At 60.2% G+C, this 17542-nt stretch overlaps 1 protein-coding gene across 2 annotated transcripts in view; it reads right to left on the bottom strand.

Moving 5' to 3' along the window:
• PRKCD (protein kinase C delta) overlaps positions 1 to 15585 on the bottom strand; it is a 28961-nt gene extending 13376 nt beyond the window's left edge. The window contains exons 1-4 of one of the 2 annotated variants that reach the window (XM_059389944.1): positions 15318 to 15585; positions 11923 to 12036; positions 6762 to 6930; positions 178 to 311 (exon numbers count right to left, since the gene is read on the bottom strand). In XM_059389944.1, the coding sequence (XP_059245927.1) occupies positions 178 to 311; positions 6762 to 6904 (277 nt within the window). In that variant the 5' untranslated portion in view covers positions 6905 to 6930; positions 11923 to 12036; positions 15318 to 15585. The remainder of the gene's footprint in view (positions 1 to 177; positions 312 to 6761; positions 6931 to 11922; positions 12037 to 15317) is intronic. The other variant, XM_059389945.1, reaches the window with a different exon arrangement.
• Between the last annotated feature and the right edge of the window lie 1957 nt (positions 15586 to 17542).

Raw genomic sequence — 17542 nt, 5'->3', positions numbered from 1 at the left:
CCCACCTCCATCCCCCTCCTGGGGATGGATCCATGTAGCCAGTGCTAGAGGCCCTATGGGCACCACGGTCCTGCATCCACAGCCAGGCTGGGCAGGGAGAGGAGTGTGAGGAAGTTCCAGGGGAACAAGGCCCAGGCCCTCTGGGGCCGCCCGCTGGGCCCCGATTCCCAGTCCTACCTGTGCTGAGCGCCTCCTTCATCTTCACGGCACAGAAGGGCTGGCTGGCGTCATCGGCGGGCTGCAGGGAACCCAGCTCATAGGAGGTGAAGGCGATGCGCAGGAACGGTGCCATGCCGGGGCCTGCGGTGGGGCTGCGGAGACGGAAGGGGTGAGGCTGGGCGGCAAGGGCCAGCCCTGGGAGGTGCTCAGGGGCTCCCGGGGGCTCTCACTGCATTCAGTTTGGCCTCCACAGTGTGCTGGCAAGGCACTAGTTCTAGCTGCCAGTGGGAAACCCGAGCAGTCTTCTGGAAGTCTAGATCTGTGGCATCCCCGGTAAGAGAGCTGGCTGGCACAGCCCCCTTTACTGAGTGCACTCCAGGCCTCTGTACTCTACTCTCCAAAACCTACCTGGGCCCTGGAGGTGGGTGAGTCTGTGACCTCGAGTCATTTATTTGGGGGGGTCATTTAAGGCATCCTTTAATACCCCATGGCTCTGCACCTACCACGGGCCAGGCACCCAGCACATGCCAACAGAGACGGGCAGGACGGCACCCCCGCCACCCTGCAGCCCTTCTTGGTTCCAAAGTTTGCCCCTAACTACTCAAGCAGACCAACAGGGCCAAGAAGACCACTCCCACTTTTCAGAATGAGATACTGAAAGCCCAAAGCTGAGCCAGAAGCTGAAGCCGAGGTCCCACTCAGGAGGCAGCCAGTCCACTCAGGGAGCAGGGCAGTGAGAGGCCAGGCCACACCCCTCGCCTTCTGAACTGGGGCCCCTCAGGGTCAGGTGCGCTCCCCCACAGAGGTTGCCTGCACTTTCAGACTCTTTTTGGCCAAATATAAAACTATTTTAATGTTGAACCTACACTGACTTTGTGTTTCCGCCCACACAGGTCAGCCCTGCATCTCCCTCTTCCTAGCTGTTCCTTAGATTGAGGCTCACCAGTGGAGGTGACCATGTTGTCGTTCCTGGAGGATGGTCACACGCGCAAGCCCGCAGGCGCACACACACCCTGGCTCTGAGCCGCACACATGAGGACGCTCCAGGAGTGAGGCTGAGCCAACACTCACGCACACACACACACGCGTATGTGCTCACGCCTTCCTGAACACAAGCCAGCACGGCGGCGGCCTCACACACGCACCCCCAACCCCCCACACATACGTGTACACGTGCAGCGGCCCCCCGGCCCCTGGGACGGGTCCCCCAGCTCCTCTGCAAGGCAGCCAGAGTAACGGCTGGTTCTGCTGTTCCCAGCCCAGATGAGCTCACGGGAAATACTGACCTCAGCCTGCAGCCCAGCCCAGGGGCCCCACTAGCCCTCTCCGGCCCGCAGCCAGAGGGGAGGGGTCTGCCCTCAGTGTCTCCTGCCCGGGCCTGGCTCCGCCTCAGAGGGAGCACGAGCCAAGCCGGTGTGGAAGCTGGAAGCTCACATCTGAGGCCAGGTCCCAAAGCCTTCAGCCTTCAGCTGAGCCAACCACCACCACCTCTTGGTAGGTGAGGAGGAGGAGCCGGCCGTGGATGGCTGCGGGCTCCTCCCTGGGCTCAAGCACATGTGAGTATGTGAGATGGGGAAGGTGTGTGTGGGTGGCATGTGGTGGGCCCTGAGCTAACGTGGAAGACAAAAGCAAGCTGCGTGGGCCTGGCTGACTACATGCAGGCGTCTGGGTGAGTATCCCAAGCTCTCAGGCCAAAATGGACACGGTGCCCCTCCTGCCACCCGGCTGGGCTTGGGGCTCCAAGCTGTGGAGCCGCCAGATGAGTTCTCCCTGAGGGATCCAGAATGATCAGCTGGGCCTGTGGACAACACCCACTTGCCCTAAGTCTGCTCCCACAATCCTAGGCCCTGACCCCAGCAGACATGGCTGGGTCTCATGCTTCCCAGCACGATAACCTTGAGACCCAGGTGGGGCACTGATGGGCTCTCCGAATGTCTCAGAGAACGCAGGCTGAGGGGGCAGTCAGGCAGGGAAAAAGAAACAATGGTTGTGCCGCAGGGGACCTGGGTTCCTGAGAGGGGGTCTGGATAGCCCAGCGGCAAAATGACCTGGCCATTTTGGGCAAGGGGTCAAGCTGCCTCCCCACAGCCTCCCCCAGACCTAGATGGCCCCTGGGCTCCATGACCTCTCCCACTTCTAGGTCGCCTCGCAAGAACCAACCATGAGGACTGCCCCGGGGGTGCATGGAGGAGACAGATCAGAGAAGACCCCGGAATGGGAGGCAGAGCCCAGCCCTGTAGGCTGCCAGTCAGACCTGCCCTCCAGCTCTCGATGATCAGAGCAGCTGCTGCTCAGTTAAAAGCCACTGGAAGGAAACCACGACCACAGCAAGCCCCAGCTCTTGCCCCAAACCTGTACAGCCAGGCTGCGAGGAGGGGAACCCATGGGTTCTGTGGGCTGCCCTGGGGCTACCTGGCAGTGACCCTAGGGTTAGCCCCAACTTCCTAGACAAAAACTAGAGTGTGAGTCCTCTGCCTAGCTGCACTGCCCAGACCCCAGGAGGGAGACAGTCGCCGTGAGCGGGCATCTTCTTCCATCACCATGTAATGCTGGGAAAGGTCTCGGGCCCTGCACACTGGGTGCCCCCTGCATAGCAGACCCAGCGCCCCCCATCTACCTCTCAGAGAGTCTCAGCTTGGTGGGGAAACAGGGAGTGAAGAAACAGCACAAAAGCAAGGTGTGCCGATTATTTATAGCCCCCATGCAAATAGGCCCAGGCCCACAGGCCCCAAAGGAAGGCCACTGACTCAGCGCCAGGCTGCCGCACAGGGCTGTGGAGGTGGCAAGGGCAGACCTCCATAGACCTCCACGGGTGCCTGCTCCTTGGAGCCAGCTGGAGCCAGAGGGCTCCTGATCTCTACTGACCTCTTCTCCAACCCACAGCAAAAGCAGCCTTACGAAGCAGGGAGCACCGGACAGAGTCAGAAGATCTAGGGCTGAGTCTCGGCACCCCCACTTCAAAGAAGGACCCATCCGTCCCTGAGGCCAACACATGCCAGATTAACCTCATCATGGCATTAGCTCACTTCATCCCTGTGCTTGTCCTGGAAGTGGCAATTTTACTGATGAGTGAACAGGTGCAGAGAGGCTAAGTGACTTACCCAAGGTCACACAGCCAGGAAGTGGTACAAGGATTTGAATTCAGGCCTGCCTGATGTCCTTTCCAGTATGCCCAACCAGGAAGGACTGATGAAGGGAGAGAGGGAGCAAAGGGAGAGACAGAGAAACATGCCAGGAGCGACGCACACACACAGTGAGGACAGAGGAGTAAAGGAGCTGGTGTCCTGGGGCACACCCAGAGTTTGTTCACCCAACCTCTTGTTGGCTTGACCTTGAAGACCTCCTCCTCCTCTGTAAGAGGGTGATACTGACCCCTGAAATCCTCCCTTCCCTCCTGTCCCAGCCCCTTAGGCCAGCCTCTGCTTATCAAAACCTGGGGAAGCCTTGGCTGTCCTGAATTCCAGTTCCAGGGTATGAGGGTCCACTGACTCTGCTCCTCCCACACTCCCCACCCCCGCCCTAGACCAGCCACCCAGAAGTGAGGAAAGGTAGTGCTGGGCCAGACCCAGAGCAGGCAGGTAGCCTCCTCCAGGGCAATGGAAACCTGTTCCCAGCTAGCCAGGGCAGGCTGGACATGGCCAGAGCGGCCACGATGGCTGGAGCTCCCGGGGAGCAGAGGACAAGTGTGCATGCTGCATATCTCCACACATATGCACGCAAGTGTGTTCCAGCAAAGGGGGTGGGGTGGGAGACATGGCCTGAGGGGTGTCATCTGGAACAAAAAAATGTATTTTCTAATTTTTCTACTGCAATCACGTGTAACTTGTTTGAAAATCATTTTATTAATGGTGAAAAATAAAACCCAACGAGTTAAGAGATGGGTCTTTAGAAACTAACATACCCACCTCCTCTTCGTAGGTAGGGGGCAACCAAGGGCAACGTCCTGCAGTGAGAGTCCCCAGGCCCCCAAATGCAACCTGGTCCCCTCTACCCCAGCCCTTCCCTGGCCTTGGATTCTGCCTCACAGGTCACAGGGTAGGACAGAGGAGCAGAGAAGAGAGAAGAGAGACCTGAGAAGAGAGACCTAGCCAGGCTCTTGGGGAGCGTGAGCAGATGTGGAGGGAGGCTCTCTCAGAACGTCCGCCAGGAAAACAAGAGGGGGCAGGCTGAGGTCAAGCAAAGCCAGCCCAGCCAGCAAAGCTGAGGCACCAGCTGGATCTGCTCTTCCAAGAACAGACCGCTGGGGGCAGAAGATGCACCCCCCCCCCCCCCATGCAGCCCTTTCTCACTCATACCTGCCCAACCTTGGGGCCAGCCCCTGCCTGTGCATGAAGGCACCACCTGCTGCAGGTCAAAGCCGGCTGGAGATGGCAGCAAAGCGGGAGTCAGAGTCAACCCGGGCTCTCCTAAGGATCAAACCCTGCCTTGGGGGGGTGTTCAAGGTGCAGCCCACGTGGGCCTTGATGGATGAATGAAGCAGGAGGACACACAAGGCCCAGACAGTGGGAGGGAAAGACAGTGAGAGGCAGTGTGAGCAGCAGGAGGGACTGGCTGGCTCGGGCAGAGCTCCAACAGGGCAAAGGGGCCGGGCTTGACAGGGAGGCTGGCCTCCCCAGATGGCCTTCCCACACAGAAGCAAGTCAAGGAGGCCACAGGGGTTTCACAACCCAGGAAATGGGCTCAGCAAGAAGAACAGGAGGTGGGGGAGGGGAAGGGCTAGCAAGGCCTGTGCCCCAGGGCCTGTGCCCCAGCCTCCTTATGCCCAGTCCTGTCCTGGGAGGAGGCTCTACTATGGTCTCAGGTCACAGCCAAGTCCCAGAGCAGGGGATGCTCCCAACACCTGCTCCTCCCCAGATCTAGCACCTTACCCCTTCACTGTGCTGCTTCTTGGCCCCTCCCTCACACCACACAGATCAACCAGGGCAGTGAATTCTTCTCCTTTTACCCAGTTGCTACCATTCCTGGTCCCTCCCAACCCATGGAACCTCCTGGGCTCCCACCGCCCTTGGAGAAAGCCCAGACCTCAGTCAGGCTCTGTCCTGCTCTCCAGCTCAGACCTCACCTCTGGTTACTCTGTGAACTCCCGTTTTGTTTTCTAGCCCCCTTGTTTTGCATATGCTATTCCCTCAGCCAGTATGTCCTCCCTAATTCCTATATATCCTTCCAGACAGCTCTGAAGGCCAACCCTGGAGAACTGTTGCCTCCTCCCTGAGAAAGCCGGCTGCTCCTCTACCCCACGTACCTCCCCCAGGCACCCTGTGCAGCTGTCTGGGAAGTTCATGCTGGGGACCTGGGTCGATTGTCTGGGCAAAGTCTCTGCCCCTGGCTCTGGCTTCTCAGCCCTGGCTACACAGCTGAATGTTCTGGGGACATTAAAAAATCCTACTCCTGGGCTGGGATCCAGTGGGAGTCACAGGTGAGACCTGGGCAGCATGAATGAAGCTTCTGCAATAGCCAAAGGGGTGGCGACACCCTGAGAGCCAACAAGGGACACGGGCCCTCTTCCTAGGAAAACATGGGCTGGTGGCGACAGAAGCCCGCACGCCATGGGCTGGGGGGCCGTTAGTCACAAAGGCCCCACTGGCAGGCACCACGGTGACAAGACACACCAGGCCATGGAACTCACAGCTTGGTGGGGACAGTCACATAAATATGTATCAGAGGACGATATGACCACCTCTCAGGCAGTAAGTGCAAGGAATGGAGTGAGAGGCGCTTGGGTGTGATGGGGATCACAACGGGGTTCCCTCTGATGGACATGCAGGGGTGCAGCTGGCTCACCAGGCCAGAGGGGCTGCAAGAGTCTGAGGGGCAAGACTTGGGACCCTACTCTCAGGGGCTCTCACGGGGATGAGGCTAGGCCCTCTCGGGGGCAAAGTCCACACCAGCCCCAAGCCTTGAGTCACTCAGCTAGTCCTAGGTTGGGAAAGCCCTGGGCTCGGTGGGAGGGAGGGCTCCAGGTACCCCCAAGGGAGGAACAAAGACCCCGTCAAGACTGAGGACAAGGGGGCCTCTGTGAGGAGCTGCGCTGGGGGGGACACTAGGGCCTCTCCCAGAATAACCACACATGTGTGCACACATGGGCACACCCACCAACCCAAACACACAGTCACGCACGGGGAACCCCACTTGCAGTTAGACACACGTGACCACAGGCACATACGCACACTCCTATGATGACTCAGTGACACACACTAAGAAACCACCCCCCTTCCCCTGCTCTCACATGTTGACAGACATCCAGGCCCACGCGGGGGCCACACAGGACACTGACGCCCTCACGCATTCCCCAGCACAGAGAGATCCGGCCGCACACGGCACGCCAAGAGCGTAAGGTAAACACGGGCAGAGATGCTCCAGGCCGACACAGGCATAAACACAGAAGCCTGGAAGGACCACACATGTCTGACGAGGCGCTGGCACCAGGGAAGTCCAAACGGAGCTTTTTTGAGGTAAAAAAGCTGGGGTAATGGCAAAGGAGAGAAGGGCAGCCGGGTGCTGGGCAGGCCCTGGCCTCCCCACTGGCCCAGAGCAAAGTCCAAAGTGCACGAGGGAAGGAGTGGACCAGTCAGGCACGGAGCCGGGCAGGCCTCCCCACCCACCTGTCTGAGGGGACCGCAGAGGCCGAGGACGAGGCTAGGGGGTCACAGGTGGTAGTCACGGGCCTGGCGTGCAGGAGGAGGGGAGGGCGTACACCTGTTGTGGGCAGGACAGCCATACCAGGCGCCCGACACATGACCACCATTGAGCTCCAGACTCACTGGGCAGAACCTGACAAAGAGAGACGGAGCAATTCATCCAAAACCACAAAGCTGATGGGGCAGCCCCAGGGGGAGGCCGAGAGGGACCCTCCAGTTCTAAACCTGGAACGGGCCACCTGGCCTCCTGTGGGGTGAGGGCATGGGTGTGTCTCGGGCGGGGGAAGGGCTCCGCCAGCCTCCACAGGGGGGGACCACGTCCACTCCTCCACCCTGTCCCTCTGTACCCATGGCTCTCCCCTTTGTTGACATCGAAGAGGTGAGATCCCGCCAAAGGCTTTTGCCATCTGTCCCCACAAGGTGAGCAGGGCCCCTATCGCACCTCCCCACTCTGGGGACCGGGAGGAGCAGGGAGCGAGGCAGGGCCATGCTGTCCCATCCCGCGGCAGGCAGTGAACAAGGGAACTCAGCAGTGGGGGCCTGCGTGTGGGCTGGACAGGTCTAGTTCAGACCCGATAGGCCCTCAGGGCCCCGTGAGCTTGGCCAAAGCGCTCTGACTTCCTCCCCAAAGGGAATGATCTTGCCCTGCCTTAGAGGCTGTCCTGAGTGCAAGAGCATCATCCTCACCACCACCGCCATCCCAGCCCCACACCAGGCCCTCTCCCCACCCGCCCCACTGCCCATTTCCGTCTTCCTGTCGCCACAGGTACACCCTAAACTTCTCGGATCAGTGGGCAAAGGGGCTCCTCGAGCCTCCAACCCCTATAGTGCCCAGCTCTGGGCTGCTGCCCCGGAAAGAAACCCGATGGGGCAAAGGCAGCTTGAAACCCCCAGCTGACCCTGGGTTAGCTGCTGTCTCCCTCAGGGCTTCAGTCTCCCCGTCTTAACAATGGAGACTGAGAAGCTTTCTCCAGCCCTGGTCCTGGAAGCCCCTGCAATCCTCCTCTCTCCCCCCCACCCCTGCCCTGGCCCCGCTCCTCGCCCCTGCAGCCCACAGCAAGCAGACATCTGGCCTTGCCGCTCCACTGTGCCTGTTGACCCAACAAGCCGACGACGTGATCCAAAGCTTCCGGGGCTGTTGTGAAAACAGTGGCTCAGTCACCACAAGCCTGCCCTCCTGGACACCTTGGCAGGGACCTTCGAGGGACAGCCATCCAGCCCTGTACCCAGGGCCTCTAGAATTTCCCCACCAAAGACCATCTGAACCCCATCCTCCCCTGCCCAGGCTCGCCTGCTACCTCTTGACTCTCGGGTCTCCACTTTCAGCCCAGGCCCCCCAGCTGCAGGCCTGCCTGTGGGCCCACCTGATGCCCCAACCTCACCGGGATCTATGGGTCCTCGAATACATGTGAAGCCGGCCTCCTGGCGTTCCGCAAGCAAGTGCCCCCTCCTCTCCTAGCAGGGTGGGAGGTGAGGGAAGGGCGGAAGCCTTCTTCCCCACACCGCATGGCTCTCAGTTCTGTCTTGCACTCTACCCTGAAGTCGTCTCCTCTCCACCACTGTCCCCATCCTGGCACCAACACCTTCCCCAGGCTCTGCACCTGCCTGCTTTCCATCCTCTGCTCTGGCCCCACAGCCCCTCTCCCCCATAAAGCAGATCTCAGCACTCCCTTTCCAATAAGCCCAGACGCCTCTCCTGGGCCTGACCCACCCAAGCTGCTTCCATTACCTCCCTGACCTCCTCCTCAGCCACTGCCCTCCCCTCATTCCTCTGCCCCAGCCGCAGTGACCCCTTTCAGTTCCCTGAGCAGCCGGGTTCCTTCCTGCTTAGGAGCCTCTGCACTTGCTGTTCCGTCTTCCTGCCCGCTCCCCTGAAACACAGGCTTCTTCCTTAGGTCCTCCTTAGGTCTCTGATGGCAACTCCCTGATCTGCCCATTGCACAGATGAGGCCGCGGAGGCTCAAAGCAGTCCAGCTGCTGGCTCAAGAGTACCCAGCTAGTAAATACCAAGTGAGAACTCGACCCCAGGTCTGTCTGATGCCCACAGAGGTCTTGCTCCTAAACCTCCAGCATGCCCTGGCTCACAGTCCTGGCCCAGGCTCCTGCCCAGCTCCCTCCCTCCCTCTCAGGGCCCTTGCCTACCATACCACCATCATTACCACACCCACACTCTAGCAAAAGGCTCCCCCTCCCTGCACTGACCCTCTGCAGGTCCTCACGCTAGGCAGGTCCCCGCCACCAGCTGCCAAGTGTCATAGGGATACGCGTGCAGGAGGCGGGGGATTTCTGGCCCCGGATATCCACCCCCTTCCCAGTTCACAGGCAGACTCTGAAGGGTAGCCAGGCCCGCAGGAGGGCTCACCGTCCGCCCCTCATCACCAGCCTCAGCTTCTCCAAGAGTCCCGTGGGGGACCCTAGAGGGGGAGGGGGAGGCCTGAGGGGGCAGCAGGCAGCTGCCTTTCTCTTCCTGCATCCACTTGTCATGAAAGCTATTTTTCTCCCTTTGAAGGCAGTGAGGGGGCTGGGCTGTTGAGTGGGCGCAGCTGCTCCACCCGGGCTCCCACCCTGCAGGCCTGCCAGTGGGAGGCGGACGCGAGGGGGAGCGAGAGAGCCTGAGCCCTGGCTGCTTGGCCAGGCTGTGTGGCCACCAGGCCCTGTGATGCTGGGCGGGGGTCCAGGACTTCAGACAATACTAACCCCGTCACCAAGACCACTTGCTGTTTTCTGGGGTAGTTACCACAAACCGAGTGCTGAGTGCTTTACGTAACTACAGTTTCCAATCTTTAAACACTAATAAAGTGCCAGGCACGACACTCACTGCTTTGCATATATTATCTGTAGTTTTCGGCACCAGCCCATGAAGATGGATGCCATCATTGTCTCATTGTCAGAGAAGAAAAATGAGGCACCAGGAACCAAAGGCACTTTCCCAGGTTCTTTCATACAGCTCCTCGGAGCGGCCTAATCCCAGAGAGGCAACTCAGCGGCTGCCAATTCACACAAGGCCGCCGTGCCTGCCAGTTAGGCTTTGAGCCTCAGGGTACAGCTCAGAGGGAAGGAGGAACTGGGGTTCTGGGGGCTGCGGGGGACTTCATGGCTTCACCCCACGACCCCTCTCCTTGGGCCTCCGTCAAGGCCCAATCAGCCCTGGCGTGGGAAGCCTGGTCAGTCAGCCTAACCCACGGGCCAGGCGCTGCTCCCCTCACAGGCAAGGCCAGGGCGGGGCAGGCCACAGACAGCGGGCTGGTCAGTCCCACTCTGAAACCACTTCCTGGGCAGCCCAGGGGAAGTGAGTCTCCGGAAACACCTCGGATGGACAGGCCTCTCCCTGGGCCCAGGCTTTGGCAAGTGCACACACCGCCCTGGGAGAAGCAGCCTGCTTGCCTCCCAGTCGCCAGAGCCCAGCAACCCCTCTTCCACCAGGCATGGATGCTATGGGGGACAGAGGGGCTGACCGGACCCCCATCCACCTGCGAGCACCTTGGCCCCATGACCACAAGCAGCCCACTTCCTCCTCTGTGGCAGCGGCCACAAGCAGTGCTGGCACAGCTCATGTGGTCCCTCGCCCTCATCCCCAGCTCCCCTGCACCGAGTCCCGGTCAGCCTGGGGTCCGGTCCGGGTGAGCAGGCTGGCAGGTGACCGCTGGGGCAGAACCCACTGCCCAGTGTTGCTGGACCCCCTGGAGCACCTGTGGTCACAGCCACACCTCAAACCTCACCCTCCGTGCCGGTCGCAGGCGGGGGTGGTGACCCTGACCGAGGACTCTGCCTTCCTGACCCAGAATGGGCAGTGTAGTGTGTGTGGGCAGGCTTCTGTGTGCAAGGATGACTGGGCGAGCATCTGCATGCTTGCCTGAGCGTGCCTGTGGGTGAGTGCATGTGAAAAGCCGTGGACGTGTGCATGCATGTGTGGTGTGTGTGTGGGCACTCGAGGCTTTGTAGGCACGGGCGCTGAGGGCAGCTCTGTTTCTATGTCCTTGTGTGAGCACTCCGAGGTCTGCGCCGGCTGGGGAGGTGATGTTTGAGCTTTGAAAGTGGGCTGACTGCAAGACGAACTGGGTGAACTTCTTAGGGAATGAGGCTCAGTGCTGGGAGAGGGTGACCCCCTGACCTCAGGGAGCGGAGGCCCCCAGCCAGCCAAGAACAGGTTACCTCCTGCCCTCTGGGTTTGGTGGTTAAGTTGAATAAACAGCAGACCCAGGGATGACCCTGGCCTTGTTCAGTCTCCCATCCCAGGAGCCAAGACCCTGACCTCCTCCTTCCCCTGCCTCCCAGACTTAAGCTCTGAGAGCCCAGCCCCCACTGGTCCATTCACCACCCCCTCCCCAAACCTATAGGTGCCCAACAGACAGTGGGAAGGGGAGTGGGGGCTGATCAGGGAGGCCTCCTGGAAGAAAGACCACCTTGGCCGCCCCCTCCCCAGTGTCACTCCCTAGGTTCCAGGTGCCGTCAGCAATGCCACCACACCCACAGAATCTTGTCCACTGGACTTTGGACACTCAGTGGGTAACTCGCGGGACTGTTTTCACTGCAATACAGGCTAAAGGAGGCAAGTCTGGTCCCAAAGAAAGGAATCTCTAGTTTTACAAGGGGCCTGAGAGAGGGCAGCCTTCCCTAGCCTTCCCTAACTCACCCAGAATCTGGGGGCTGGGGAGGGGGATTTTTGAGGCTCGCCTCTGCCCCAGAGAGCCTGGAGAAATGAAGGAACTGGGGTGTGGAAGAGAATGCAGAAGACCTCTTTCCATTCTCAGCTTGATATCCAACCCAATGTAGGGCCCAGGGCAAACCCGTGTGACGATGATGAAGACAGCCTGAGGCCACACCAAGGGGGACCACAAAAAAGCTGATACACCCACCCCCAAACCGTGGGACACACACCAGCTTCTTTCTAACTGACCAGCAAAGCGGCCCCCCTCTTCACCCCAAAGTGCTGGCAGGCCCAGGCCTCAGAGCTCCAGGCAAACTGCTGCCCTCTCCGGGCACCCAGGCCCCATACCCAGCCTGAAGGCTTTGTGGGACCCTCCCCACACCCCACCGAGCCCCCACCACAGCAGAAGGGGAAGAGCCCAAAGAGGAGGGCCACCCCATGCACATTGTCCCCATGTCCAGGAGGATGCAGTCTTACCTGGGGCTCCTGGCTCCCCCTTGCCCTCAGTGCTGGCTCCTGCTGCAGCCACCGCCACACAGCCACCACCAGAGGTAGGCCCACCGCCCTCACCTCGGCAGGGTCCAGGCAGACCTGCAGGAACAAGAGGAAGCAGCTGAGCTGGGAGGCACCACCACACAGGCTCTCCCCCTCAGTCGGCCCCGTCTGGCTTGGAGACCTCCACCTCTTTGGACTCGGCTTTCTCTCCTGTGAAATGGGGTGTTGGGCTCAACTTTTCCAAGACACCGGTTATGTGTCCTCTCCATGCTAGGGGTTGGATCACTGTGTGTCAGCCCTTGGAGCATCTCCAGACTACAGGCGTAGCAAGAAAGCGTTTCCTAATCTTCCTGTCTGGAGGAGGTCGCCCTGTGACTTAGGAGACCGCACGGTAGGGCCAGCCACTGCTCTGTGGTCCAGGGCAATCTCTCTGAGCTTCTGCCTGTCTTATCTTTAAAATGAGGAGACTACATCTCCCCAGGGAAGTTCTAAGGCCCTAGTGACATGGCCTGACGTCTCCTGTGCTGGGCTCACATTGGGTGTACCAAATGAACAGGGGCACTTTCTTATTCCTTGTTTTGCACCTTCTAGTCCAGGTGATTCTATTAATTCTGGGCCCATTATGCAGCTGGAAAAAACTGAGGCCCAGAGAGATCCTAGAAGGAAGGAATGGCAAAGGCAGCGAGGTATCCCGGGTCTCCTGGCAGAAAGACTTGAGCACTTTTCCTGCAAGCCGGACCACCGAAGACTCCCCCTCCCACCAGATGGCGGCTCCTCCTTCAGCTGAAGACCCCCATCACCACTCCCTGCAGAATGACGTACCCTCAGGCCTAGCTGTACTTTATTCCTAATTTTAATTTAAACTTCAATTAGCTGCGGCAGCTAAACGGTGTCAGCACCCTGCAGTCAAGCTCCAAATCACCCCCCCAGCCCTATTCCTCCATCAGTGCTGCTGAAACTGGGCAGGCGTCAATTGGGCTGAACAGGGTTCATGAGGTCTCTGCCAGCCATCTGCCCTTCTGCAAGCAGTGCGGTCAAGGGCACGGGATGGGCAACAGACACATCACAGACAGGAAACTGGGTTGGGGACTATTGGGGCTTTTATTAGCCCAGGGGACCATACAGTTGGGGGCGGGGTCAGTGGTCACCAAGTAAGACTTAGCATGTGCTAAGCTCTGCCTGTGAGCCAAGCCTGTGCCAGAGGCCCAGTGACCTAAGACCTTGAGTCCTCACAGCAACTTTTTCTGTTCTGCAGGTAAGGGAACTCCCACAGCCTTAGAGAAGGTTAGCTCCCGTCCCTTGCCCATAAGAGGCACAGTGAATATTGGGGCCCACATCTTTCCTGGGTCCAGAGACTGGGGTCACAACAATGCAAACGCGAAGACTTGCCCTCCGGTCCCCCTCAACCTGGGGGAGCAGAGGAAGGTGAGAGACAGAGGCTTTCCCCAGCCTCCCCAGGAGCCGGGGCTGGGCTTGAGGCGCAGCATGCACACCTCATGGCCTCCCCGCTGCTCTCACACACACTGGGGCTCTCACCTTCCCTCCAGCGCTGTCAACCGGGGTACCACTCTCTCAGTTCCCACAATCACTGGGACTCCCTAACTCCCAGACTGGCAGTTTGATACTGTCAGACTGTGAGTCCCCACCAGTCACACACTCACCCCACACACTCCCAACCACAGCTCAGAACACACCAGATCTCTTATACCATTCTACAGCCAGGTACAACTGTCCAAACCAGACAGTGTGCGTGCAAGGGACACACACACACATACATAGAGAGCTGCCCTCTACTGGCCTGTCCACCACACCCCAGCTCCGTCCACAGCAGGAACGAGGAAACTCAAAGTACCCGTCCTCTCCTTCAGTGACCAGGTCAGCCTGGTCACAGCAGCTCTGTGGCAGCAGGAAAGGAAGACAAGGGAGTGTACATACACACCCACACTCATACAGACACACTCATATAAGTGTGAGGGGCTGACACTCTAACACCACTGGCTCCCCAAATTAACAGCTCAAAGTATATGGCCAGTGGGTCACCACGGCACAAACCAGTGTGCAACACAGGACCCTCCAGACACACAAGGGACACACAGGCATACAAGGACACACACACACACACACACATACCAACACACAGGAGTCTGGTGCCAGCACACCAGGACATAGTACGCACAGAGTTGCAAAGGACACACAGAGCCGCTAAACACCCAGACACACACACACACACACACACACACACACACACACAGGCAAGTCACTCCATGTGGAAAAGGACCACAGACACAGTGACAAAGAACACAGAGGGAGAGACAAACACATCATATACCTACATGCCCAGATACAGGCGACTCAGCACAAGGAGTCAAGTCCAACCATAGAGGGTAGGGGCCAGAGAAGAGGATGCCCCCCACCCACCCCACCAGATCCTTCTAGCTGGGCGGAAGTGGAGGGGCTCAGTGGGGTTCTTCCCTCCCAGGCAAGGACAAATGGGAGAGTCGGAGAAGTGGGACAGTTCTGACGGTGCCCACCTCCTGCCTTTCCACCCCGGCTCTCCTCCACCCCGTCCCCTCACCTGGCCAGGCCCCCACGCGGGGGTGGCGTTTGGATTGCGGAGGGGCCCGGATCGACGGGACCTGGAAGGAGCCACCAGGGGAGGGGACTCAGAGGGGCGTAAGGGCGGGGCGGTAAGAGGGGGGGGAATGGTGGAGCCTGGAGCCACGCCCAGCCCGGAGACAGATGGAGAAAGGCATAGAGAGACACCCAGACTGGAAGAAGAGGGAGAGCAAGGAGGAGGCGCCGCGCGGGCTGGGCCCGGCAGGGACTCAGACGCGGGCGGCGAGGCCAGGCGGGCGGCCTGTAGCCTCTCCTCCGCGGTAGAAAAGGAGGGGCGAAGGGACCGGCAGGGGGCGAAGAGCGTGGGCCGGGGGCGCGGCTCCGGGAGCAAAGGATCCAGGCGGCGGCGGGAGGTGCGGTGGGGGTGGGGCACGCGGAGGGCTACGGATTGACCCATCCGGACTAGAAAGACGCGGACGCGGGAACGTAGAGGGAGTGGGGACAGATGGACCCACCGAGGGCCCCGGGGATCCGCGAGGGACGGGCGAACGCTCCGAGGGTCTAGGACACACAAGCGGGTGACGGGGCCGGGAGCAGACCAACGAGAGGGCTTCGACCCCCACCGCTGCACGGAGAGAGGGACAGACCGACGGACGGGGAACCGAGGCACCGGTCGGTCTCGGGGCGCGACGGGACTTTCGCCGGCCGCGGCTCAGTTTCTCAGTTTCGGAAACGGGAACCGGATCGGGGAGGGGGGAAGGGAGGGGCGGCGCGCCCCAGGGGTAGCCGGGATCCCACGTCGGGGCCAGGCCCTCACTCACCTCCCGCGCACCGCCAGGCGCCAGGGGTCGCGGCGGCTGAGGTCCAGCTCCCCGCGCCGCTCTCGGGCGCGCGCGGGGACAGGGGTCGATGCGGGCCCGACCCGGACGGGCCGGTAGGCCGGAGAGTCCCGTCCGGACCTCAGCACGGCGGGCGGACGCCGGGGGTCGCTCCAGGGATCCCAGGGCCGCCGCCTCCCTCTCGCGCGCCGCTGCACACGGAAGTGCAAGGGGGCCGGGCGGCGCGACCTCACCCAGGTGCCGGCCCCGGCCCCGCCCCCGCTCAGGGCCCGCCTCCTCCAGGGCCAGCCCCCCCACGGCCCCGCCCCCGCCGCCGCGAGGAGGGGTCCCGGCCTCCGACTCCGGGTGCGGGGCGCTCTCTGCGCTCCGCTGCATGCCTCGGCCCCTGTCCGCCCTCAGCCCCTCAGAAGGCGCCCCACTTTACGGAGGAGGACGCTGAGGCCCGCGGGAGGGGGGCGCTCTCCCCACCTCTCGCACACCGAAGCGGGGAGGCGCCGGCGGGGCTTCCCCAGTTCCCAGCGCCCACGCCCGGGACTCCCCACCGGCCAGCTGGCCCGCGGCGCCCGGCCTCGCTCTCTCTCTCTTCCTGTTGGCTGGAGTGTGGACGCCGCCGGGCCCAGTGCCCGCCGCCAGGCCGGCTGGTCCCGGCCCTGCCCTGGAGACGAGCTGGGAAGACTCCAGCGGGGGAGGCTCTCGCCGGTCTGTCGCTGCTGGTCCAGCGATTCTAAGAGCAGCCCCTACCTTGATCCTCCAGTCTTTTGTTCTCCTGCCCCCACTTTCCATAACTCCCCACCGCCCCCAGTAGGAGCCCAAGGCTCCTTTCTGTACTGGAAACTCAGTGGCCAGGCATAACTCAGTCATTCATTCACTCATTCATTTCTTCACTGGTTACCCTCTGGGCCTAAAGTCCGGGGATGGTGAGGGACCCAAGGATCCCATTAGCTTGCCCCAAAAGCTCAAAAAGGGAAAACCTGATGGCTCCATACTCCAAAGAAATTTCATTTTTCCAGAGGCAAAGAAGAGGGTTCCAGGTCCCAGGCCTTCTGGGAGAACACCTAGAAGGGATGGAGAGACAGCTCTTCCCAGCCGAAGCCTAATGGTTGGAAATGGGGGGCAATTCCTGAGGAGGACCAAGTTGATCAAGGGACTCATGGCAGAGACAGGTCATGGCTAGGACTTTGGTCTCAAGGAATACATTGGTGGCAGCTCTTCCAATGGAGTGGGCTCCTGGGAGAATGGATGGGGACAGGGGAGCTACCACCTGTGCCGGTGGGAGGACCCTGGGTTGTGGAAGATGGGTGGGGAGAACAGGCCAGAGCAGGTGGGTCACTGGATGGGTGGGTGGATTGGGAGGGGGAAGAGTCTAGTGAGACCTCCAGGTATGGAGAGCCCTGGCAGAGATGCGGATCCCAAAACTCTATTTTAAGGTGGGGGGGAGGTGGGCTGGACTGGAAAGAGCAAAATTATAATGATTCTTTGCACCACAGAGAAAAAAAGGTCCTGGTACCCTATACCTGGGAAGGGGGACCTGTTTTGAAAACACATATGTCCGGTTTCCTTGTCCTGATGTCCCAAGAGGGTAGGCTCTTTCCACCAAACTGGACTCCTCTGGCCACATGGAATATCATCTGGGAAACACGCCTTATGCCTTACCCTTCACACATGCTGTGTCCTGGGCCCAAATGCCATTTCCCACACCCTCATGTCTCTCCCTGTCTTGGTTGCATCCACTCACACGCCACTTCTCCCTGACACACAGCTGTGAATCTAGAGCAATTCCCTGAGCTGAGGAACCGTATTCATTAGAGTGTTTTGTGTCCTGGTCCTCTTACCCCCACCCCATGGCTTCCCTGGGGCTGGGCTGGAGAGAAGGGTGATGGAGGTGAGCTTCAGGTGATTTCTGCCCACCTGGGATCAAGTTTCCTTTCCGATTCTTTCCTCTGGGCCCACAGTGACCAACTTATCCTCTCCCTCAGCATCAACAGTTAGCCCACTTCATGCTAGGCTGTACCCTTTGGGATCTCCGGGTCTAACCGCAAAACCTTTGCTCCCACACCCTAAGATTCACCTTAGGACATGGAAAGGAAGAATAATGGCTATCACTGATGGAGCCTCCCCAGGGTCAGGCCCCTGCACCCCATGAGTGTGTTCACTCCGTTCAGTCCTCAAGACCCCACAAGGTAAGGACCACTATTAGTGCCACTTTG

The sequence above is a fragment of the Mustela nigripes genome, chromosome 2, assembly GCF_022355385.1.
Source record: "Mustela nigripes isolate SB6536 chromosome 2, MUSNIG.SB6536, whole genome shotgun sequence".
NCBI lineage: Eukaryota > Metazoa > Chordata > Mammalia > Carnivora > Mustelidae > Mustela > Mustela nigripes.
This window is presented reverse-complemented; position numbering and strand designations above follow the sequence as displayed.